Raw genomic sequence first — 25,016 nt, 5'->3', positions numbered from 1 at the left:
ACTAGCTATTGAAAACACTGTTATAATTGTTCCAAAATAGTACATGTAGGTCTACATAGTGTAGGAACATACCACAAAAAGTTTGATTGTCAAAATTAAAAAAATAAAAATATACTTTGTCGAGTGCCCAAAAAAGGCACTCGGTAAAGAGGTCTTTGCCGAGTGTCAGCTGGTTGACACTCGGCAAAGAATCCTCTTTGTCGAGTGCCAACCCTCGGCCCTCGGCAAAGGTTAACGGCCGTCAGCTTTAGACGGCCGCTGACGGCTCTTTGGTGAGCGCCGCCTTTGCCGAGGGTTCGGCACTCGGCAAAGATGTCTTTGCCGAGTGTATTTCTGTACCGAGTGTCCTGCACTCGGTAAACGAGCTCGTTACCGAGTGCAGGACTTTGCCGAGTGCGGCTCTCGGCAAATGCTTCTTTGCCGAGTGCCCGACAAAAAACACTCGGCAAAGCTCCTGGCACTCGGCAAAGGCCCAGATTCCGGTAGTGTTGTTAGTGTAGGAGCGTTCAAAAAATCTAGCGTTTTTATTCTCGATGGAAATTTTAAGTGATTTGTGGACTTGATTTGTGCACATGCGCAGTTTAGTCTTGGCCCCATGTTAAGTTATCATGTAACATAGTGGATTTAAACTGTAGATTATATCGTTCATAGAGTGATATTTGAAATAGGTGATGAGATGTGATAGGATAGTTGTCCTTAAAGACAATCTTATGTCTCAGCACAAGCCCATAAGTAGAGATGTCCAAACGAACATGACACGGCCCGGTCCGGCCTAGGTTTGTTGAAGCACGACACAATTAGGCTCGAATAGCTATCCGGTCGGGTCGGGCTGCTCGACGGGCTGAAACCTCTGAATGAGCTCGACCTGATAAGCCTGGCCCGAGAACGAACATCGTGCCGGTCCGAGCCCACTGACGCACAAATCAATTAGAATCTGATCAACATAAAAAGTTAAATATGTTTATAAATCACAATTGAAGGATACAACCGAACACAATTACACATCACAAATAATACACATATCACAAATAAATAATATACCTTAAATAAAGAATAGAGCTTTGTGTAATAGTTGTATTATTAAACTGAGTCGAGTTTATACCCGTTTAGAAACGTGCTTTTTGGAACCGTGATATCACCAAGACTGGGCTTCTGAAAATAGGTATCCCGAATAGCGCAATTGGAATTTTAGTATTATAATCCGTTGAACTTTGGAATTTTGGTATCTGAGTCCGATTTAGCCGGCGCTCAACTCGTTGTTACGGCAGTCCGTTTCTTCGAACGGATCCACGGCCGACTGTCTGCGTCGCGCCTCTCTGCGCCGCGCCTGGCCTTCCTCTCCCTCTCTCTATCCTCTCCCTCCCGGCGCTTGTCGAGCTCGTCTGCGCTGCTCCTCCCTGGTGCTCCCCAATGGTCTTTCCCGGCGCTCGTCTGCGCTGCTCTTCCCTGGCTGTTCCGCGAGAGCCTTGACGAGTTCTGAGATGGCATTTTCCAGTTCCAGAGGAGTGGCCCTCGAGTTCTCTCTCATCAGAACTTGGTGCAGGACGAGCATGCTGCATAAATAATACAGTTTGGATGGATCAATATGACACATCAAAGAATCCAACCTTTCTAACAACCGAGGCCAAAGGATCAATTACCTTGTGGCGATCACGATCACCTGTTGGAATTGGCTCTGCACGGCCCTCAGCCTCAGCAGATTAATCTGAAAACTTTCAGGAGTTGACTGCAATTGCAAGCCCTCCACACTACTAATGAGTTGCAACAGGCCAATCCTTATTAGCTTGTCAAGCTTCTCACCCTTGCACTCTGGTTGACCATAGGTGTCTCCTGCAGAAGGAGATGGTTGCCCTACTGGAGCTCCATGACCAGATCGGAGTACCGGAACAAGAGCAGGAACCTGCCCTGCTGCTGGCATTACTGAGCTTGTCCCAATAACATTTGTCCTGGAACTTTCAGGAACCTCAGAAAGTGGTGCTTTCCCAGACGAATTGATGCTCAAAGGGGTAGACACATTTGCAACAGGTGCTGTCAATGGACTCCCATTCTCCTTTGCTTCAAAGAACTTTGATCTCGTATCGGAAAGAGCAGAGTTCATCCGCTCAAGGCCAGCATCGCCACTCAGGTGTTGAACCTTATCACGTAAAAGCTTTTGATCATCAATAACCTGTTTCTGAATTGCCTTCATGTCATGTGTAAGATTGTTTTGCGAGTGCCTATCTGCAGTTAGCTTGCATGTTTGCATCATTGACAACTCAAGCTTGCATGCAGCCCTGACAAGATCTTCCTCCAATAATCTTGCATCTTTTACCTTCCACACCACAAAGCTGTAAAGATACGAACACCACGCCTTGTCAAAATTAGCCAACTGTGCCCTGAACTTCCTCTGGCCAGTAACACCAGATGACTGCCCTGGTCCATCAAGGATTACCTTAATCAACAGCTCGAACTCCTTGATAAAGTTTGCTGCCGACTCGATAAGCTGTTTCTCCCGCTCACCTTGCCCACTTAAAACAGCACTGGGATGAGCCAGTATCATGTAAGCACAGAGCACCACCCTCAGTGAGTATCTAGGCAATTTGATGCTTGCCTCAGAACTTTTAGCTGGTCTTTTTACCACTGCCCGAGTTTTTCCTTCTCTGCTAGGAGGAGCCCTCCTCCTTGGGGGAGAACCAAGGCGTTTCAGTAGATGATCAACATTTTCTACTGATGAAGATGCTACTGAATGAGAAATGACAAGGCGTTTCTCCAATCGGTCGAGTAATGCCTTCGTGCTCCGAAGAACTACAGGAGATTCCATTGACATGCCTGGAGAGAGAGCGCCGGGCAGAGAGAGCGCCGAGCAGAGAGAGCAAGACCGTCAGGGAGAGCACCAGGAGCGCTCGAGCACCAGGGAGGAGCAGCGCAGACGAGCTCGACGAGCGTCGGGAGGGAGAGGATAGAGAGAGGGAGAGCGGTCGGCCGTGGATCCGTTCTAAGAAACGGACTGCCGTAACAACGAGTTGAGCGCCGGCTAAATCGGACTCAGATACCAAAAATCTAAAGTTCAATGGATTATAATACTAAAATTCAAATTGCGTTGTTCGGGATACCTATTTTTAGAAGCCCAGTCTTAATGATACCATGGTTCTAAAAAGCTCTTTAGAAACAGGTCATGCCTAAGCTAACCCAACAGGCTGAAAACCCCGAACGAGCCCGGTACACCATTATGCTAGGCCAAACCTAGGATCATGTAGAGCCGTGTGCGAGCTTGGTGTCGAGCTCACATAGTACCCACAAGTGAGATCGAAGCCGGATCAAACCGGCCTTTGCAATCGACTGTAGAGGCTGGGCCGGGCGCTAGGCCTACCTACAATCAGAAAAGGCCCTCTGCAGTCTGCACTGACCGTAGAGGATCCATTTCCCATTCGAGGCCCCTCACTGCGCAAAGCGTCTCTTGCCAGTTGCCCCCGACCTGCCGGGCATCGCCTATTCGCCTGTTCCTCCACCAGCGAGACACTCAGATCTGCCTTTCCCGACCCGGAGCCAGCCAGGTGAGCCGAGGCAGGGGGGACGCGCCACTGGCCATGGAGCCCGGGTTGAGCATCGAGTCCGGTTCTGCCATCCGCGTCGCGGTGCTCCCCGTGGGCGGCCCGATTCCGCCGCCGCGCCTGCGCGAGTACGCGGCCCTGGTGGCGCGCCACGCGCGCGTCGACCTCGCCTCGCTCCGCACCTACTACGCGGAGCACCAGAAGAGCCCCTTCCAGCACCAGCCCTGGGAGACCGGATGCCTCCGCCTCAAGTTCGTGCTCGGCGGCTGCGTGCCTTCACCCTGGGAGGACTTCCAGTCCTCGCGCAAGGTGCTCGCCGTGATCGGCATCTGTCACCTGCCGTCCTCGCCCGACCTCGACCACGTGGCGGCAGACTTCATAGACGCTGCGCGGTCGTACCCGTCGGCGCTCGCCAACCGCTGCTTCGCCTTCTGCCCCACGGACGCACAGGTACATTCCTGCTGCTATCGCGGGCGTGTCTTCCAAAGTGTTAGGAATTGCCGGCTCAGCATCCGTAGATCTTCCGGCGGTCTACGCTGCGTATGTGAGGATCGTTGGGTTTCGTTAATGCTCATTTTCTCTAGTACGTGTTCCAAATGGCGATGGCACGCTCATCGACGATAATTTAGATGCTTCCAGGTGTCCTGAACATTTGGATGAGATCTGTGTGAATTGTGATCCCATTTGACACTTCATCCGACTGCACTACTAAAGCAATTCTAGCTTGAGGGCTGGATTTACTATAGCTAACTGGGTGTTAGGCTATGATTTGTGCTCACTTCACTTGCGTTGCATTCTGCTAGTATTTTAAGGCCTATCTTATGTTCACTACTGTGCTTAGTCATTCCCTCTTTGTGTAATGCGATTGAACCTACCTAAACAGTAATGAATATTGTACCCATGTTGTAACACATCTAGCTTTGTCATGTTATATCACCTGATGCTCTAAGCCTCTAATGCAATGTCTTTTTGTCTGGGTATTTTTTTATAGCTGTCAGCGAAGAAGAGGGACGATATTATTATGTTCCCTCCTTCTGATCAGCAATCGCTGGAACTTCATATGCTTACAATGATCCAAGATCTCGCTGCTTCTTTGTTGATGGAGTTTGAGAAGTGGGTCTTGCGTGCAGAATCCACAGGAACCATTTTGAAGACCCCTTTGGATTCACAATCCAGTCTTGGCTCAGAGGAGGTTCATAGGTGTTCCAAGTATTTTTTACCAGTATATATTGATGATAAATAGTCCAAGATTGTATTACTTATACAAGACAACATCCTTCTGTATTTTTATTAGGTAATTAAGGCTAAAAAAAGAAGGCTTGGTCGTGCACAGAAGATAATAGGAGATTATTGCCTCTTGGCTGGATCACCTGTGGATGCTAATGCACATTACACCACCGCTATAGAGCTTGCAAGATTGACCGGTGATGTTTTCTGGCATGCTGGAGCCCTTGAGGGTAGTGTCTGCGCATTAGTGGTAAGCTTTCACATACTCCCTCCGGTTTCCTATTAGTTGTCGTTTAGGACAACGACACGGTCTCCAAAATATAACTTTGACCAATGTTTTTTTGTTAAAATACAAATGAACTCTTAATACATTTATACTTTTATAAAAGTACTTTTTATGACAAATTGGTGCATATAAATATTAGGTTCCAAAACTAAATAACAAAATAGTTATTTGTAGTCAAAATTTTATAAGTTTGACTCGAACCTTATCCAAAACGACAACTAATAGGAAACCGGAGGAAGTAAAGTTGTTCTGGTTGTTCAACTATATTCATCTTGTTAAGTCACGTATCAACTATCAATACTTCATCTGAAAATATCTTCATTTATTTCTAAATCTCACTTGGCACTGGATTCATGGAAACCTTCCAATAACTATTTTAGGTTATTATAATCTGCTTATGAACAGGTGGATAGGATGGGCCAAAGTGACCCTATTTTGGAGGATGAAGTCAAATATCGCTATTACACCATTATCCAGCTATACAGAAGAGCCACTTTACAAGATAATGCTCAAAGGTATTGTTTCAGGGGTGATGTTTTCTAATTTTCTTCCTTAATCCTTTATGTGAATCACATGCCATTTCTGTCCCATATGGCAGTTTCCTCCTTTAGTTCTGTTACATTCTGCATAAGCTGTTTTTGTTTCTTCTGAGGTACACAAAGGATTGAAGTATTTCATCTGTTTTCTTGAGCTACTGGTATATTCAAGAGATCATAGTGATTTCTATAGTAGTCTTTCTTCCATTGTTCATTCCTGTATTAAATTTTCTTGGCATTATTCTTTGGTTTTGAAGAGAATTCATGAGGGCTTGAAGGATGTTATCTTGTCCTTGAGTACATTGTGTCTTCTTTGCCCTGCCCATTTCATTCCCTCCCTATCTTCCTGTTGTGATAATTCTTTATTAACGGTGGGAACTGGAATCCTGTATGGCATGTTATAACAAGCTATTTACTTGGAAAATTTACTTAGCGCACTAACATTGTAGTGTTCTCTTTTATGTAGAGTTTCACCTGTGAGCTTTGAGCTTGAAGCTGCCTTGAAGTTGGCAAGATACTTGTGCAGGTGAGTCTCCTGCGTACTTTATTAACAGTTAATCATACAACGATATTAGGTTGAAGTTGTGTCAACTGTCAAAGTATATTCTATTTATGGTGAAGTCATCTGTATCTTCATTTATCAGGCGAGAACTTGCCAAGGAGGTCTCAGATTTGTTAATGGGAGCTGCTGATGGTGCCAAGGCTCTTATTGATGCCAGTGATCGGCTCATACTATATATTGAAATTGCAAGACTTTTTGGTACACTTGGTTATAAGCGCAAGGCGGCCTTTTTTTCAAGACAAGTTGCACAGTTGTACCTTCAGCAAGACAATGCATATGCTGCTATGAGTGCTATGCAGGTTCTAACTATGACTACAAATGCATACCATGTCCAAAGCCGAAAGACTATGAAAATGAATCATGATCCGTCCAAGGTGAGATAAAAAAAATGACTGTGCACTTGCAGCATATTGAGAATCAATCATCAATTAATCGTGCATAAATATACTAAATATTGTTGGATTCATGTTTCGTTTGCAATATGTTCTTAAGGAACCTCGTGCTGGCAATACTGATTCTGGAAAGGTGCACCCTCAGTCTATAGTGTCATTGTTTGAGTCACAATGGAGTACCCTTCAAATGGTGGTTCTAAGAGAAATATTGATATCGTCGATCCGGGCGGCAGATCCACTCTCATCATGGAGCGCTGCAGCTCGTCTTCTTCGATCATTTTACCCACTCATCACACCAGCTGGTCAGAGTGGCCTAGCAAGCTCACTTGCAAACGCTGCTGACAAGCTTCCAACAGGCACACGCTGTGCCGATCCATGTCTTCCTTTTATCAGGTATGCTTAAGCTCATCATTATTATCTTATTGTTATATTTGAAAGAAAAAGAGAATGAATACTGTTGAAACTACTTTTAAGACTGGAAGATGCTCATGGTAAAATTAGTCTTTACTATCTTCTGGGATTTTTTAACTTATAATTTTTTTTCCCAGGTTGCATTCTTTCCCGCTTCACCCTTCTCAAAGGGATATAGTAAAACGGAATCCACATAAAAAGGAGTGGTGGGCTGGTGCAGGTCCTTCAGGACCTTTCATTTATACTCCTTTCAGCAAAGCAGGAGCTTCTGGGACTTCCAAGCAAGAGCTTAGTTGGATTGTGGGGGAGCCGGTTCAAGTCATGGTTGAGTTAGCAAACCCTTGCAGCTTCGACATAGTTGTGGAGAGCATCTATCTCTCTGTCCATTCTGGGAATTTTGATGCCTTTCCAGTTAGCGTTAGTCTTCCACCTAACACTTCAAAATTAGTTTTATTATCTGGTATTCCAACAAAAGTCGGACAAATATCAATTCCTGGGTGCATTGTTCATTGCTTTGGTGTTATTACAGAACACCTATTCAAAGAGGTCGATTGTTTGCTCCTTGGAGCTGCACAAGGGCTTGTCCTTTCTGATCCTTTCAGATGCTGTGGCTCTAGCAAGTTCAAGAGTGTCAACTTTCCTAGCATTTCTGTTGTTCCTCCTCTGCCATTGTTAATTGCCAATGTTGTGGGTGGAGATGGTTCTATTCTTCTTTATGAAGGAGAAATTCGTGATGTTCTGATAACACTGACAAATGCCGGAACCGTGCCAGTTGAAGAAGCAAATGTTGCATTGTCAGGGAAGAATCAGGATTCTGTTATTTCGATTGCTCATAGCACATGGAAATCTGCGCTCCCTATTAAACCGGGTGGAGAAGTGACATTTGCAGTGACTCTAAGAGCCTGGCATCTCAGCTCAGCAGATTTGGAAGCAGATGGCAGTAGATCTCCTGTAAATTCAAGGAGAATAGCAAGAGAAGGAACCAATCCATTCTTGGATATTCACTATGCTGGTAGGTCATCAGTTTCACATTCTTTTCTACTCTGTCATCCTTTAATATTCAGCTCCTCTCATAATCTATATTTACATTAATATTGAAATCTATGGTGCTGTTAATGTACATATTACGGTTAGACATTTGCAAATTTGTTAACTCCTGTTGTGAATAATGCCTCTATATCTTTTCATATTTTTATTAGTACTCCCTCCGTCTCAAGATATAAGGCGTAACCACTTTTTATTCTTGTCCCACAATATAAGGCGTGCTCTCTCTATGCATACGTATATCGATGCAGTGGTATAGAGACAATTAAATGCATTTCTTGGTCTTTGAACCAGAGGTGGTTACGCCTTATATACTGGGACGGAGGGAGTATATCTGAAGCATAGATAGCGATAATTGTTTTGAGTTTAACAGTTGCTTTCTTTCTGTTTGATGCTATTTACATGGTGCTAGCAAGTGACAATTCTTAATCATCTCTGTTTCATGGGGATCCTATCGTTTTCTTGGTCTTGCACCTGGCCCCTTTTGTTCTTTCATCCTGCATAAATTATTAGCTTTCTATTTTTCTAGCCCATGGACAATTTTTTGCTGTAGGTGTTCTTTGTTGTGATTGATGATTTGTAACGGACATCCTGATTACACCGTAGTTTGTCTTTGGTTACTGAACCCCTTGGCACATAGGCAAAAATATTGTCATTTGTAGTTTGAGGACTAAATTTGTATATCACACTTCAGGTCCTGCTGCGAATCTTGAGAATGGAGATGTTTCTCTTCTACCTGGAAGACGCCTAGTTGTTCCCTTGAATATCTGTGTTGTGCAGGGCATGCGTCTTGTAAGAGCACGCCTGTTGTCCATGGAAATACCTGCTCGATTTACTGAAACACACTTAAAACCTGTCAGTGGCAAAGACATAAACTTATTGAAGGTTGATCCCTATAAAGGAAGCTGGGGGCTCCGCCTTCTGGAACTTGAGCTTTTCAATCCTACTGATGTCGTTTTTTATGTTGATGTTGCTGTGCATTTGGATGACACGGATGTGGACCAAGAAGTAATTTCAGACGGGGATGCTGCTTGTCACAAAACTAGAATTGATCGGGACTACTCTGCCAGAGTTCTCATACCTCTTGAGAACTTCAAATTGCCTGTTCTTGATGCTTCCTTCTTTGTAAAGGCAAGTAGTAGTGATGAACCTCTTGGATCCAGGGCCGCCGCCATAGCAGAAAGGAATGCCAAGGCAGAGCTAAATGCGTCTATCAACAACTTGATTTCAAAAATAAAAGTGAAATGGCACTCTGGGAGAAATAGCTCAGGTGAGCTGAATATTAAAGATGCTATCCAGACGGCACTACAAGCATCTATAATGGACATACTGTTGCCAGATCCCCTGATGTTTAGCTTTAAGCTTGTTACGAATGGAACTGTGGTCAATGTCGATTCTCCAAAGGATTCTGGCAATGTTCTGAGGTGCAAAGATCCTATATCTGCTCATGAAATGACCCATATGGAAGTTCAGATTCGCAACAACACAAAGGAAATTATCCGGATGAACCTTAGCATTTCATGCAAAGATGTTGCTGGAGAGAATTGCTTCGATGAAAATAGTGCTACTGTCCTCTGGGCTGGTGAGTTATCTTTTTTGTTTCCGTTCCATAGCTATCTGGATTCAGTTTTTGTTTTATTTTATGAATGCAGCCAATGACCAGTGCTACAGAAGGCAACTTCTTGTGCTCTCTAGCATAATGGTTAAGGCTTCCGAGTAGCACCTCCAGAGGCCGTAGAGATGGCAATGGGGACCCGATCCCTGATTTCCCGCGAGGAATTCTTCCATTAGGGGATAGAGATGGGGAAGAAACTTCCCCGCGGAGATATAAATGGGGAAAATGTATCCCCTGACGGGTAAACGGGGATAGGGACGGGGAAACATTCCCCATCCCCGTTCCCTGCGGGGACCCGTTAACCTTGCACGTGAGTCGTGACTATGTTTTTGTGTACTAGTTAACGATAAAAATAAACAATTACCTTGTCAAGAGAACACTAATTGTACAAATGTGTTCATTTTGATGTATGCATAATGATTTTTTACATATAACAATATGTATAAGTGACAATTTTAACATTAATAACAAAGAATGTATGTCTTAATTATAATTTAAACGGGGATGGGGATCCCCGTTGGGGATTTATCCCTGCGGGGAACGGGGATGGGAAAGAAATGTTCCCCGCAAGCGTTTGTGGGGATCCCCGTGGGGAAATTTTTTCGTCGCGGGGACGGGGATGGGGAGCTATTCCCTGGCGGGGAATTCCCCGTTGCCATCCCCTACCAGGGTCCCGGGTTCGATCCCCTCGGGGGCGAATTTCTGGCTTGGTTAAAAAATCCTTTCGATGTGCCCCGCCCGCTCCCGGGTACGTCTTGCACGCCACCCTCTGGTTGGGCCGTTGCAGAGTGGGCGGTGATGGCATGTTAGTGATGGAGGCTAGGGTTCGAGGGATTTTCTCGGCCGGGACTATATTTCGGTCTCTTCTTAATATAATACGAAGAGAGCGGTCTTTTCTACCCGACCGAGGTTTTTTTTTGTGCATGATCAAAGATTTTTACATTAAGGGCCGTTTGGACTCTGGATCCATTTTGAAGGAATTAAAATTTACTTAGTATGGTAGGTTATTTGGTTTGGATTCTTTGGAATTTGACATTCTGTCACTTTCCAAAGTCTAAATATAAGCCTATCCCAAATTTATAGGTTGAGAAAGTGGAAATTGATTTTATGTATCACTAGTCCATGATTCTACTCTGCAATTTATGATATGTTCTTCGGCTCGCTCATCTATAGTAGTAATGTAGTACATAAATATCTCTCTCGTATGACCAACAATAGTTTATAATATATTGTACATAAAATCATATTTAGATTAATTGATCTATACCTAAATTACAAATATTAGAATAGAATTCAATTCCAGGGATCCAAACGGGGCTAAGGGCAATTGGGTAGCCATTTACTTATTATACTTTGAAGGACCGTCATTTACCTGAGTTATACTGATCGTTTTGGACAAATGTTTTTTTTATTCCGTAATCTTTCAAACTTTAACCGGCAAAGTTATTCATTGAAGCATTATTCTGCGTATATGTCCTGTTCACTACTCTGACGAGTTCTTCTGTGTAGGTGTTCTTAGCGATATACACCTGGAAGTTCCACCGTTGCAAGAGGTGGTACATCCTTTCTCCATGTATTTCCTTGTACCGGGTGACTACTCGCTCCAAGCTGCTTCTGTTATAATCGATGCCACAGACGTTCTTCGTGCTCGTGCAAAGGCGGAGTCACCAGATGAACCTATACTGTGTCGCGGATCCCCATTCCATATCCGGGTAGTCGGTACAGCATAGGCAGTTCTTCTGAGTTACTCCTAGTCTAGAGGCCTCATTTTACTGTGACAATTGTAGGTGTGGAAAATCTTGTACAAGAGTGATCCCTGGCGCCCTGCCCCTCATGCGATATGTTTTTTGTCCTTTTTGTTGGCTTCTTTGTAAGTCATGTCATGTACAGTGTACAAGCATAGTGAGTATTGTTTCAAGCACAGAAATTGTATGTCGATGATTCCACAATCTTAATTTCTGGTTAGCTTATATGATTTTACTTAACATTTTTTACATTGTTCATTGTTGGACTGAGCGCACCACCAGCAGCTTGCTTATACTTATCTACTATTTTAAACTCTGCTTTATACACGATTGTCAGCCAAGCCTAAGAGCGTGATTAGTTCACACCTTCCTGGTTCGTTTTGGCTAGAGAGCCCAAATCCGCTATATTTGGCGTAAGTTTTGTCTCCAGCAGTTTACCTAAAAGCACTGTTCTGCACTGTAGATTCTACTGTTCGTAAAGTGTAATTTAAATATGGTTATGAAGATAGATAAGATGCTAGAGATAGTCTAATCGAGTTTTGTCGGGGACCATAATTAGGGGTACCCCAAGACTCATAATCTTAGCTGGTAACCCTCATCAGCACAAAGCTGCAAAGGCCTGATGGGTGCGATTAAGTCAAGGCTCGGTCCACTCAAAGGACACGATCTCGCCTCGCCCGAGCCCAGCCTCGGGCAAGGGCGGCCGACCCCAGAGGATTTACGTCTCGCCCGAGGACCCCCTCCAGCAACGGACACACCTTCGGTTCGCCCGAGGCACAGTCTTCGCCAAGAAGCAACCTTGGCCAAGTTGCCACGCCGACCGACCGTATCGCAGGAGCATTTAATGCAAAGGTGGCCTGACACCTTATCCTGACGCGCGCCCTTCAGTCGATAGAGCCGAAGTGACCGCAGTCACTTCGCCGCTCCACTGACCGGCCTGACAAGAGGACAGCGCCGCCCGCGCCGCTCCGACTGCTGTGCCACTCGACAGAGTGAGGCTGACAGCAGCCAAGTCCGGCCTCAGGCGCCATAGGAAACTCCGCATCGCCCGACCCCAGGGCTCGGACTCGGGCTCAGCCCCGGAAGACGACGAACTCCGCATCGCTCGACCCCAGGGCTCGGACTCGGGCTCAGCCCCGGAAGACGACGAACTCCGCATCGCCCGACCCCAGGGCTCGGACTCAGGCTCAGCCCCGGAAGACGACGAACTCCGCCTCGCCCGATCCCAGGGCTCGGACTCGGGCTCGGTCCCGAAAGACGACGAACTCCGCCTCGCCCGACCCCAGGGCTCGGGCTCGGCCTCGGAAGACGACGAACTCCGCCTCGCCCGACCCCAGGGCTCGGACTCAGCCCTGGCCTCAGCCGACGGTCTCCGCCTCGCCCGACCCAGGGGCTCGGATTCGACCTCGGCCTTGGAAGACAGACTCGACCTCGACCTCGGAGGAGCCTCCGCTCGGACCGACCACGTCACAGGAGGGGCCATCATTACCCTACCCTTAGCTAGCTCTGGCTACGGGGAACGACACCGGCGTCCCATCTGGCTCGCCCCGGTAAACAAGTAATGATGGCGCCCCGCATGCTCCATGACGACGGCGGCTCTCAGCCCCCTTACGGAAGCAAGGAGACGTCAGCAAGGACTCGACAGCCCCGACAGCTGTCCTTCCGCCAGGCTCCAGCGCTCCTCCGACGGCCATGACACCACACGAACCGGGTGCCAAAACCTCTCCGGCTGCCACGACGGCATGTACTTAGGGCACTAGCTCTTATCTGCTAGACACGTTAGCACACTGCTACACCTCCCATTGTACACCTGGATCCTCTCCTTACGCCTATAAAAGGAAGGTCCAGGGCCCTCTTACAGAGGGTTGGCCGCGCGGGGAAGGACGGGACGACGCTCGTGTAAGCCTCTCGCTCCCTCCCGCGTGGACGCTTGTAACCCCCTACTGCAAGCGCACCCGACCTGGGCGCGGGACAAACACGAAGGCCGCAGATTTTCCCTTTTACGCCTGTCTCCCCCTTCGCGCTCCGTCTCGCGCCGACCCATCTGGGCTGGGGCACGCGGCGACAATTTACTCGTCGGTCCAGGGACCCCCCGGGGTCGAAACGCCGACAGTTGGCGCGCCAGGTAGGGGCCTGCTGCGTGCTGACGAACAGCTTCCCGTCAAGCTCCAGATGGGTAGTCTCCAGCAACCTTTCCAGTCTGGGACGGTGCTCCGTTTCGGGAGTCTTGAGTTCATGTCCCTCGACGGCAGCTACGACATGATACTCCTTCCCCTGCCGCGCGACAGCGACAATGGCGGCCGACAACCCGCCTGCCGGCGGCGGAATCGACGACGTCTTCCCCACGTGGTGGAAGAACAACATTCGGGTTTGTCCCGTCGCCTCCCCCGCCGACGGAGGAGGAGGCGGGGCAACCAAGGCCAAGCAGGAGGCGGCACCTCGTCGGCTGTCGAGCGAGTCGACGGCGCCGGCGCCCCAACGGGGGACACGTCGGGCATCGACTTCGCGTCTGAGACGAAGACGAGCGTCGTCTCCCCGCAACACGCCAACTCCAAGCGGACGGACGACGCCAGCACGCTCGCAAAAGACTTGCTGGGCGTCACCCTCATACCTGAGACGACGATGCAGTCTGCCCCCGACGTGACTTCGTCACCGCCCGTCGACCAAGAGGTATCGACCGATTCCCATCTCGTGCCTTTTGGATTTAGCCTCGACCCACCAAGCGACTTCGCTTCGGTGGACGCTTTCATAGAGGCGAGTCCAAACCCTCCGGGGTACGGTATGCGGTCACTCTGGGACCGGCTGACAGCCGACTCGACCTACGGGCCCTCGGGTTCCGAGGAAGATGACGAGCCCGACTTTTGTTGGGATTTCTCCGGACTTGGTAACCCCAGTGCCATGCGGGACTTCATGACCGCATGCGACTACTGCCTTTCCGACTTTTCCGACGGTAGCCGTAGCCTCGGCAACGAGGGCTGCGGCCCAAGTCGTGAATGTTTCCACGTCGATCTAGGGGGTACTAGCGAAGGTAACCATCTTGGTATACCGAAGAACGGTGATCCCCCTAGGCCTGCGCCTCGCGTTGACATCCTACAGGAGCTAGCTGTGGTCCCAGTCCCTGCGGGGGGTCAGGACTCACAGCTCGAGCAAATCCGCGAGATACAGGCCAGGCTCGACGGGGGAGCAGGAACACTTGAGCCGTTCCGCCCGGACATCGGGCAGGAATGGGCAGGCCAACCTCCGGTCGGAGAAGCGCGTCATCTACCCCAGGGCATCCAACACCGCATCGCCGACGATGTCAGGGCAAGGCCGCCACCAGTTTCCAGTGGGGTCGGCTAGAACCTGGCTGCAGCGGCAATACTTCTCCGCGCGATGCCGGAGCCATCAACCACCGAGGGGCGGCGTATCCAGGGAGAGCTCAAGAATCTCCTGGAGGATGTCGCGGTCCGACGGGCCGAAAGCTCTGCCTCCTGAAGGCAGGGGTACCCCTCGGAGCATCGCGTCGTGACTTCCCGATTCATGCGGGAAGCCTCGGTCCACACCGGGCGCACGCGCAACACAGCGCCTGCGGCCCCGGGACGCCTCGGCAACGAGCACCATCACCGTAACCGTCGAGCCCACCTCGACGAGAAGGTGCGACGAGGCTACCACCCTAGGCGTGGGGGACGCTACGACAGCGGGGAGGATCGGAGTCCCTCACCCGAACCACCCGGTACGCAGGCTTTCAGCCAGGCCATACGACGGGCGCCGTTCCCGACCCGGTTCCGAACCCCGACTACTATCACCAAGTACTCGGGGGTGATGAGGCCGGAACTGTGGCTTGCGGACTACCGGCTGGCCTGCCACCTGGGTGGAACGGACGATGACAACCTCATCATCCACAACCTCCCTCTGTTCCTCTCCGACACCGCTCGAGCCTGGCTGGAGCATTTGCCTCCGGGGCAGATCTCCAACTGGGACGACCTGGTCCAAGCCTTCGCCAGCAACTTCCATGGCACGTACGTGCGCCCTGAGAACTCCTGGGATCTCCGAAGCTGCCGCCAGCAGTCGGGAGAGTCTCTCCGGGACTACATCCGGCGATTCTCAAAGCAGCGCACCGAGCTGCCCAACGTCACCGACTCGGATGTCATCGGCGTGTTCTTCGCCGGCACCACCTATCGCGACCTGGCGAGCAAGCTGGGTCGCAAGACCCCCACCAGGGCGAGCGAGCTGATGGACATCGCCACCAAGTTCGCCTCTGGCTAGGAGGCGGTTGAGGCCATCTTCCGAAAGGACAAGCAGCCCTAGGGCCGCCCGCCAGAAGATGTCCCCGAGGCGTCTACTCAGCGCGGCACCAAGAAGAAGGGCAAGAAGAAGTCGCAAGCGAAACGCGACGCCACCGACGCGGACCTTGTCGCTGCCGCCGAGTACAAGAACCCTCGGAAACCTCCCGGAGGCGCCAATCTCTTCGACAAGATGCTCAAGGAGCCATGCCCCTATCATCAGGGGCCCGTCAAGCACACCCTTGAGGAGTGCGCTATGCTTCGGTGCCACTTTCACAAAGCCGGGCCACCTGCGGAGGGTGGTCGGGCCCGCGACGACGATAAGAAGGAGGATCACAAGGCAGGAGAGTTCCCCGAGGTCCACGACTGCTTCATGATCTACGGTGGGCAAGTGGCGAACGCCTCGGCTCGGCACCGCAAGCAAGAGCGTCGGGAGGTCTGCTCGGCAAAGGTGGCGGCGCCAGTCTACCTAGACTGGTCCGACAAGCCCATCACCTTCGACCGGGGCGACCACCCCGACCGCGTGCCGAGACCGGGGAAATACCCGCTCGTTGTTGACCCCGTCATCGGCAACGTCAGGCTCACCAAGGTCCTCATGGACGGAGGCAGCAGCCTCAGCATCATCTATGCCGAGACCCTCGGGCTCCTGCGGATCGATCTGTCCTCGGTCCGGGCAGGGGCTGCGCCGTTTCACGGGATCATCCCCAGGAAGCGCGTCTAGCCCCTCGGACAACTCGATCTACCCGTCTACTTTGGGACACCCTCCAACTTCCGAAGGGAGACCCTCATGTTCGAGGTGGTCGGGTTTCGAGGAACCTACCACGCAGTGCTGGGGAGGCCATGCTACGCCAAGTTCATGGCCGTCCCCAACTACACCTACCTCAAGCTCAAGATGTCGGGCCCCAACAGGGTCATTACCGTCGGCCCCACATACCGACACGCGTACGAATGCGACGTGGAGTGCGTGGAGTACGCCGAGGCCCTCGCCGAATCCGAGGCCCTCATCGCCGACCTGGAGAGCCTCTCTAAGGAGGCGCCAGACGTGAAGCGCCACGCCGGCAACTTCGAGCCAGCGGAGACAGTTAAATCCGTCCCTCTCGACCCCAGCAACGACGCCTCCAAGCAGATCCGGATCGGCTCCAAGCTCGATCCCAAATAGGAAGCAGTGCTTGTCGACTTTCTCCGCGCAAACGCCGACGTTTTCGCATGGAATCCCTCGGACATGCCCGGCATACCGAGGGATGTCGCCGAGCACTCGCTGGATATCCGAGCTGGGGCCCGACCCGTGAAGCAGCCTCTGCGCTGATTCGACGAGGAAAAGCGCAGAGCCATAGGCGAGGAGATCCACAAGCTAATGGCGGCAGGGTTCATCAAAGAGGTATTCCATCCCGAATGGCTTGCCAACCCTGTGCTTGTGAGAAAGAAAGGAGGGAAATGGCGGATGTGTGTAGACTACACTGGTCTAAACAAAGCATGTCTAAAAGTTCCCTACCCTCTGCCTCGCATCGATCAAAACGTGGATTCCACTGCTGGGTGCGAAACCCTGTCTTTCCTCGATGCCTACTCAGGGTATCACCAAATCAGGATGAAAGAGTCCGACCAGCTCGCGACTTCTTTCATCACACCTTTCGGCATGTACTGCTATGTTACCATGCCGTTTGGTTTGAGGAATGCGGGTGCGACATACCAAAGGTGCATGAACCACGTGTTCGGCGAACACATTGGTCGAACGGTCGAGGCCTACGTCGATGACATCGTAGTCAAGACGAGGGGAGCCTCCGACCTCCTTTCCGACCTTGGAACGACATTCCGGTGTCTCAAGGCGAAAGGCGTAAAGCTCAATCCCGAGAAGTGCGTCTTCGGGGGTCCCCCGAGGCATGCTCTTGGGGTTCATCGTCTCCGAGCGGGGCATCGAGGCCAACCCGGAGAAAATCGTGGCCATCACCAACATGGGGCCCATCAAGGACTTGAAAGGCGTATAGAGGGTCACGAGATGCCTTGCGGCCCTGAGCCGTTTCATCTCGCACCTCGGCGAAAGAGGCCTGCCTCTGTACCGCCTCTTAAGAAAGGCTGAGTGCTTCACTTGGACCCCTGAGGCCGAGGAAGCCCTCGGGAACCTGAAGGCGCTCCTCACGGACGCGCCCATCTTGGTGCCCCCCGCGGCCGGAGAAGCCCTCTTGATCTACGTCGCCGCTACCACTCAGGTGGTCAGCGCCGCGATCGTGGTTGAGAGACGATAAGAGGGGCATGCATTGCCCGTCCAGAGGCCAGTCTACTTCATCAGTGAGGTACTGTCCGAGACCAAGATCCGCTACCCACAAATTCATAAGTTGTTGTACGCGGTGATCCTGACGCGGCGGAAGTTGCGACACTACTTCGAGTCTCATCCGGTAACTGTGGTGTCATCCTTCCCCCTGGGGGAGATCATCCAGTGCCAGGAGGCCTCGGGTAGGATTGCAAAGTGGGCAGTGGAAATCATGGGCGAGACAATCTCGTTCGCCCCTCGGAAGGCCATCAAGTCCCATGTCTTGGTGGACTTTGTGGCCGAATGGGTCGATACCCAGCTCCCAACAGCTCCGATCCAACCGGAACTCTGGACCATGTTTTTCGACGGGTCGCTGATGAAGACAGGGGCAGGCGCGGGCCTGCTCTTCATCTCGCCCCTCGAGAAGCACCTACGCTACGTGCTACGTCTCCATTTCCCGGCCCCGAGCCCTTGTTGGAAACGCCTTCCGACAAGGTTTCTACTGGCCGACCGCGGTGGCCGACGCCACTAGAATTGTCTGCACCTGCCAGGGGTGTCAATTCTACGCAAGGCAGACCCACCTGCCCGCTCAGGCTCTACAGACCATACCCATGACCTGGCCGTTTGCTGTGTGGGGTCTGGACCTCGTTGGCCCCTTGCAGAAGGCACCCGGGGGCTACACGCACCTGCTGGTCGCCATCGACAAATTCTCCAAGTGGATCGAGGTCCGACCCCTGAACAGCATCAGGTCCGAACAGGCGGTGGCGTTCTTCACCAACATCATCCATCGCTTTGGGGTCCCGAACTCCATCATCACCGACAACGGCACCCAGTTCACCGGCAGAAAGTTCCTGGACTTCTGCGAGGATCATCACATCCGGGTGGACTGGGCCGCCGTGGCTCACCCCATGACAAATGGGCAAGTAGAGCGTGCCAACGGCATGATCCTGCAAGGACTCAAGCTGCGGATCTACAACGACCTCAACAAGTTCGGCAAGCGATGGATGAAGGAACTCCCCTCGGTGGTCTGGAGTCTGAGGACGACACCGAGCCAAGCCACGGGCTTCACACCGTTCTTTCTAGTCTATGGGGCCGAGGCCATCTTGCCCACAGACTTAGAATACGGTTCCCCGAGGACAAGGGACTACGACGACCAAAGCAATCGAGCTAACCGAGAAGACTCACTGGACCAGCTGGAAGAGGCTTGGGACATGGCCTTGCTACAATCGGCGCGGTATCAGTAGTCCCTGTGACGCTACCACGCCCGAGGGGTTCGGTCCCGAGACCTCCAGGTGGGCGACTTGGTGCTTCGGCTGCGACAAGACGCCCGAGGGCGGCACAAGCTCACGCCTCCCTGGGAAGGGTTGTTCGTCATCGCCAAAGTTCTGAAGCCCGGGACGTACAAGCTGGCCAACAGCCAAGGCGAGGTCTACGGCAACGCTTGGAACATCCGACAGCTACGTCGCTTCTACCCTTAAGATGCTTTCAAGTCGTTCGTACACCTCATTCACGCACAAAGTCTAACCATCAAGGAAGGGTCAGCCTTGCCTCGGCAAAGCCCGACCCTCCCTCGGGGGCTAGAAGGGGGAACCCCCTCTGCGTCGAAATTTTCCTCGGAAAAGATCTTTTCTGCCAGAACGTTTTTCGTGCTTTTCGACTACTTCGAAAGTGGGATCCTGAAAACGACAGAGTACACGTAAGCAGCCAAGGCTGACCGAGCTGAGGGACTCCTACGCCTCCGGGATACGGATACCTCACTCATCACCTTCCGTGAAAAGTAACTCTCGCTCGGACAAACAATTATGTTACCGACAAATAAGTTCAGATACTCGAAACAAGAGGAAAAGAAACACAGCTTTACAACACGACGACAGTGTGTTTGGGCCTCGGCGGCCGCAGAAAACATACGCACACTACAAGATAAACCGATCCTGCAGGCTCGGACCTTGACAGTCGAAGGGAGCAGCAGCACCCTCGGCGTCAACTACACCTTCGGCAAAGCCCGACCGAGCCTTGGACGGCAACGCGGTCGGAGGATCTCCACTCCGAAGGACGACATCAGCACCACGCCCGGGCCGTCGCCGCCAGGGCCTTCTCCAGGAATCCGGCTCGAGCAGACGACTCGGCCGGCCACCCCGAAGCCTCAGCCAGCTGTCCCCCAAGGACATCAGCCCGGCTCGTGGCCTCGGCAACTCGACTCCGGCGTCGGTCCCGCCAGCGGACGGCCCGGCCAAGCTCTGGCCGACGAAGTCTTCTTTTCGAGCCAACTCTGCCTCTGTCCACGCTGACACCGCTACCTCCGGCTTTAGCTCATCGAAGAGCGGTCGAGGGTTCCTTTAACTAAGCAAGAGAAGCCTCGGCCAGCAAGGCCGACCGAGCCGAGGGACTCCTACGCCTCTGGGATACGGATACCTCACTCGTCACCTTCGCACGAGGCAACTCACGCTTGGTGAAGCGGTTCAGATAGCCGACAGGCGAGTCTTAGTGCTCGAAATGAGGAAAAAACACGGCTCCGTGCCGAAGATACATACATGTTCAGGCCCCGACAGCCACAATGAACAAAACACCGGCACTCAAAGTGCCATTACAAACGGAATTCCGGTTCTGCCTCCGCGGGTACGAACAACCCCCCACATTGGAGGGCCCGCGGGGCGACAAGCTCCGGGCGACTCGCCAGCGACCTCTGCAGCAGCAGCCATGGTCCCAGGACGGACGCGGCCACCGGAAGGCTCTTGTTCGCGTCCCCACTCAAGGGACGCGAACCAGATATTAAAGCCAAAGAGCTAGGGGTCGGTCCATAGGCGGCGCTGACGACCTCGACGGTGGGGAAGCTTTCTCCAGCTGCCACCACGGCAGCACCGAAGGCGGCGTCCGCCTCTCCACCAACGTCGCACCGGCGAGCGCGGGCCGCTCCAAAGCACACCGGCAGGTCCTCGCTCCCGTCCTCACCACGAAAGCGAGGAGGAGGACGGAATGTTGCATCCTAGCTGGGCAGCAACAGTTCGCCTTCCCCGGCATGGCTGGAGGACGCCTCCTCCGCAGAGCTGGAGGATGGTCTCCACCACCAGAAGCTGGAAGAGGAGGTGGCCAGCCGACCCGTGCGGGAGGTAGAGCCCCGGCTCACCTTGCTCTCCGCCCCAGCAAGGATGATGAAGATCCTTGAAGCTGAGGGCGGGACCAAGATCTCAGCCCAGCTTGCTTCTCCCCACCCAGGGGCTGGTGGTCACCGTCTTGGGTGACCACCAGCGAGGGGATGCGGCTGGGCTGCCTGATGAAAATTCTTGAAGCCGAACGATGGCTAAAAGGTACCAACTTCCACGAAGTTGCGTTCCTCCAACGACAAGGCGGAAGGACTGCGAGTGTTCCCCATCCGAGGGCTCAGAAGGTGGAAAGACGCGATGCATAAGGGAAGCGCGAAGACATGGTTGCCTTTCAAAGGGGTCACCCTCCTTTTAAAGGCAACTCTCCCCGCTTGCGTCCTCAGCCATCGCAGGCTGAGTCTTCTCCAACACGCTCCAAGGTCCTCCCCCTACGACACGGGGGCTGGGTCCCACGCGTCATGCAAGCTGGCCCAAGGCAGAAGAAGCCAAACCGACGCGCGCGGTGCGCGCAACTGCCCAGCGGTTACGAGCAATCCTCCACTTTCGCCCAGACCAGCGGGTGAAAGGGCGGACCGCCATGCAGGCGGCATGCAACCGCACCAAAGGGGCGCACCCTTTCGACTTCGACACGTCCAGCATGGAGGCCCAGACCCACACGTCATATAACCGGCGCGCCGGTTGCTACGTGCAAGATACTGCACCGCCACTCGCGCCACTACTGCGCCTCCTCGACTGCGGAACCAGTACCGCGACTTGAGGCAACCCTGCGCATGACCCAATAGTGCCAACCAGGCACATCGGTCACGAGCCAGTCAGCCACGGGAGAAGGCGCGACGGTCAATATGGCCAGAAATGGGCCGGTAGTAATGGCGGTGGCAGGCGAGCGAAAGCAGCGGTCAAGTCATCAGCCAAACTCATGTCCCCTCCTGGGACAGCGGGAGAGCCCTCTCCCACGGCGTGAAGACGGCGCGCCCGTGTCCCGTTCCTCGAACGACTCGTGCACGCGCAACGGCTGCCCCGCGAACCACTCGTCCCATCGCATTAACACTGCGGCGGGACAGGCGGCACCTTTGGCAGGAGAAGCGGGCGACGCTTCGCCTTCGCCATAATGACTGCGTCAAAAAAAAGGTGCGCCACTGAAAGGGAATTAGGCTTACACCTAGTCCCTAATTAATTTTGGTGGTTGAATTGCCCAACACAAATAATTGGACTAACTAGTTTGCTCAAGTGTATAGATTATACAGGTGTAAAAGGTTCACACTTAGCCAATAAAAAGATCAAGTTTTGGATTCAACAAAGGAGCAAAGAGGCAACCGAAGGCACCTCTGGTCTGGGGGCACCGGACTGTCCGGTGTACACCGGACAGTGTCCGGTGCACCAGAGGACTCCAACTCGAACTCGCTACCTTCGGGAATTACTTAGGCCGGCGCGCTATAATTCACCGGACTGTCCGGTGTACACCGGACAATGTCCGGTGCTCCAAGGAAGCGCGGCCTCCGGAACTCGCCAGCTTCGGGAATCTCCAACGGCTAGTCCGCTATAATTCACCGGACATGTCCGGTGTGCACCGGACTGTCCGGTGCAACTCCGGAGCAACGGCTACTCGACGCCAACGGCTACCTGCGACGCATTTATTGCGCGCTCTACGCGCGCAGAAGACAGGCGCACCCATACTGGCACACCGGACAAGGAACAGTGCATGTCCGGTGTGCACCGGACATCCAGGCGGGCCCACGAGTCAGGAGCTCCAACGGTCAGAATCTAACGGCAGTGATGACGTGGCGGGGGCACCGGACATGTCCGGTGTGCACCGGACTGTCCGGTGCGCCATCGAACAGACAGCCTCCCAACGGCCACTTTTGGTGGTTGGGGCTATAAATACCCCAACCACCCCCACATTCATGGCATCCATGTTTTCCACTTCTCAACCACTTACAAGAGCTAGGCATTCAATTCTAGACACACCAAAGAGATCAAATCCTCTCCAATTCCACAAAAGGCTTTAGTGATTAGCGAGAGAGATTTGTCGTGTTCTTTTGAGCTCTTGCGCTTGGATTGCTTCTTTTCTTTCTCACTTGCTCTTGTGATCAACACTCAATTGTAATCAAGGCAAGAGGCACCAATTGTGTGGTGGCCCTTGCGGGGAAGTTTTATTCCCGGCTTTGATTTGAGAAGAGAAAGCTCACTCGGTCCGAGGGATCGTTTGAGAGAGGGAAGGGTTGAAAGAGACCCGGCCTTTGTGGCCTCCTCAACGGGGAGTAGGTTTGAGAGAACCGAACCTCGGTAAAACAAATCCACGTGTCTCACTTCACTATTCGCTTGCGATTTGTTTTGTGCCCTCTCTTGCGGACTTAATTATATTTCTAACGCTAACCCGGCTTGTAGTTGTGATTATTTTTGAGAATTTCAGTTTCGCCCTATTCACCCCCCCCCCTCTAGGCGACTTTCAATTGGTATCAGAGCCCGGTGCTTCATTAGAGCCTAACCGCTTGAAGTGATATCGGGAGATCACGCCAAGAAGGAGATGGAGACCGGCGAAAAGCCCACTACAAGCCATGGGAGCACTTCATCGGAAGAGTCCCGCACCAAGAGGAAGGAGAAGAAGAAGAGCTCCTCCAACAAAGGGAAGGAGAAGAAATCTTCTTCTCACCACAAAGAGAAGAAGGAAAAATCTTCTTCCCACAAGTCGCATCGGAAAGGCGACAAGCACAAGAGGATGAGGAAGGTGGTCTACTACGAGACCGACACTTCATCAACATCCACCTCCGACTCCGATGCACCGTCCGTAACTTCTAAGCGCCAAGAGCGCAAGAAGTTTAGTAAGATCCCCTTACACTATCCTCGTACATCTAGACATACTCCATTACTTTCCGTTCCATTAGGCAAACCGCCAACCTTTGACGGTGAAGATTATGCTAGGTGGAGTGATTTAATGAAATTTCATCTAACCTCACTCCACAAAAGTATATGGAATGTTGTTGAGTTTGGAGCACAGGTACCATCCGTAGGGGATAAGGATTATGATGAGGACGAAGTGGCCCAAATCGAGCACTTCAACTCCCAAGCCACAACCATACTCTTGGCCTCTCTAAATAGAGAGGAATACAACAAGGTGCAAGGGTTGAAGAATGCAAAGGAAATTTGGGACCTACTCAAGACCGCGCACGAGGGTGATGAACTCACCAAGATCACCAAGCGGGAAACGATCGAGGGGGAGCTCGGTCGCTTCCGTCTTCGCCAAGGGGAGGAGCCACAAGATATGTACAACCGGCTCAAAACCTTGGTAAACCAAGTGCGCAACCTCGGGAGCAAAAAGTGGGACGACCACGAGGTGGTTAAGGTTATTCTAAGAGCTCTCATTTTCCTTAACCCCACTCAAGTTCAATTAATTTGTGGTAATCCTAGATACCCACTAATGACCCCCGAGGAAGTTATCGGGAATTTTGTGAGCTTTGAATGTATGATTAAAGGATCAAAGAAGATCAACGAGCTTGACGAACCCTCCACGTCCGAGGCGCAACCGGTGGCCTTCAAGGCAACGGAGGAGAAGAAGGAGGAGTCTACACCAAGTAGACAACCAATTGACGCCTCCAAGCTCGACAATGAGGAGATGGCTTTAATCATCAAAAGCTTTCGCCAAATCCTCAAGCAACGGAAGGGGAAAGACTACAAATCCCGTTCCAAGAAGGTTTGCTACAAGTGTGGTAAGCCCGGTCACTTTATTGCTAAATGTCCATTATCAAGTGACAGTGACAGGGACAACGACAAGAAGGGCAAGAGAAGAGAAAAGAAGAGGTACCACAAGAAGAGGGGCGGCGATGCTCACGTGTGCCGCGAGTGGGACTCTGACGAGAGCTCCACCGAGTCCTCCTCCGACGAGGACACCGCCAACATCGCCGTCACCAAGGGGCTTCTCTTCCCCAACGTCGGCCACAAGTGCCTCATGGCAAAGGACGGCAAAAAGAAGAAGGTTAAATCTAAATCCTCCACAAAATATGAATCCTCTAGTGATGATAATGCTAGTGATGAGGAGGATAACTTGCTTACCCTTTTTGCCAAT

At 51.9% G+C, this 25,016-nt stretch overlaps 2 protein-coding genes across 2 annotated transcripts; one reads left to right on the top strand and one right to left on the bottom strand.

Moving 5' to 3' along the window:
• Window positions 1-1,348: 1,348 nt before the first annotated feature.
• LOC103648533 (uncharacterized) lies at window positions 1,349-2,830 on the bottom strand. The gene is made up of 2 exons (XM_008672982.3): window positions 1,641-2,830; window positions 1,349-1,553 (listed from the first exon to the last, which is right to left on the bottom strand). Exons 1-2 carry the CDS (start codon window positions 2,804-2,806, stop codon window positions 1,349-1,351), a joined length of 1,371 nt encoding a protein of 456 aa, XP_008671204.1. The 5' UTR covers window positions 2,807-2,830.
• Window positions 2,831-3,392: 562 nt separating this feature from the next.
• Window positions 3,393-11,597, top strand: LOC103646252 (trafficking protein particle complex II-specific subunit 120 homolog). The gene is made up of 10 exons (XM_008670979.2): window positions 3,393-3,980; window positions 4,522-4,722; window positions 4,825-5,007; window positions 5,449-5,558; window positions 6,046-6,105; window positions 6,224-6,515; window positions 6,634-6,926; window positions 7,082-7,956; window positions 8,683-9,570; window positions 11,113-11,597. Exons 1-10 carry the CDS (start codon window positions 3,567-3,569, stop codon window positions 11,331-11,333), a joined length of 3,537 nt encoding a protein of 1,178 aa, XP_008669201.1. The 5' UTR covers window positions 3,393-3,566; the 3' UTR covers window positions 11,334-11,597.
• Window positions 11,598-25,016: the final 13,419 nt, after the last annotated feature.

This window comes from Zea mays, chromosome 2, assembly GCF_902167145.1.
Source record: "Zea mays cultivar B73 chromosome 2, Zm-B73-REFERENCE-NAM-5.0, whole genome shotgun sequence".
NCBI lineage: Eukaryota > Viridiplantae > Streptophyta > Magnoliopsida > Poales > Poaceae > Zea > Zea mays.
Note: the sequence above shows the minus strand (reverse complement) of the source record. Positions and strands in the feature narration are given on the sequence as shown.

What these genes read in the sequence shown, in the direction of transcription:
- LOC103648533 (XM_008672982.3), bottom strand. Translation starts at nt 2,806, where the DNA reads ATGTCAATGGAATCTCCTGTAGTTCTTCGGAGCACGAAGGCATTACTC. An exon ending in GTGATCGTGATCGCCACAAG is followed by an intron (nt 1,554 to 1,640) that starts GTAATTGATCCT and finishes TTATTTATGCAG; the next exon opens with CATGCTCGTCCTGCACCAAG.
- LOC103646252 (XM_008670979.2), top strand. Translation starts at nt 3,567, where the DNA reads ATGGAGCCCGGGTTGAGCATCGAGTCCGGTTCTGCCATCCGCGTCGCG. An exon ending in GTAGTGTCTGCGCATTAGTG is followed by an intron (nt 5,008 to 5,448) that starts GTAAGCTTTCAC and finishes GCTTATGAACAG; the next exon opens with GTGGATAGGATGGGCCAAAG. An exon ending in TTGGCAAGATACTTGTGCAG is followed by an intron (nt 6,106 to 6,223) that starts GTGAGTCTCCTG and finishes TTCATTTATCAG; the next exon opens with GCGAGAACTTGCCAAGGAGG.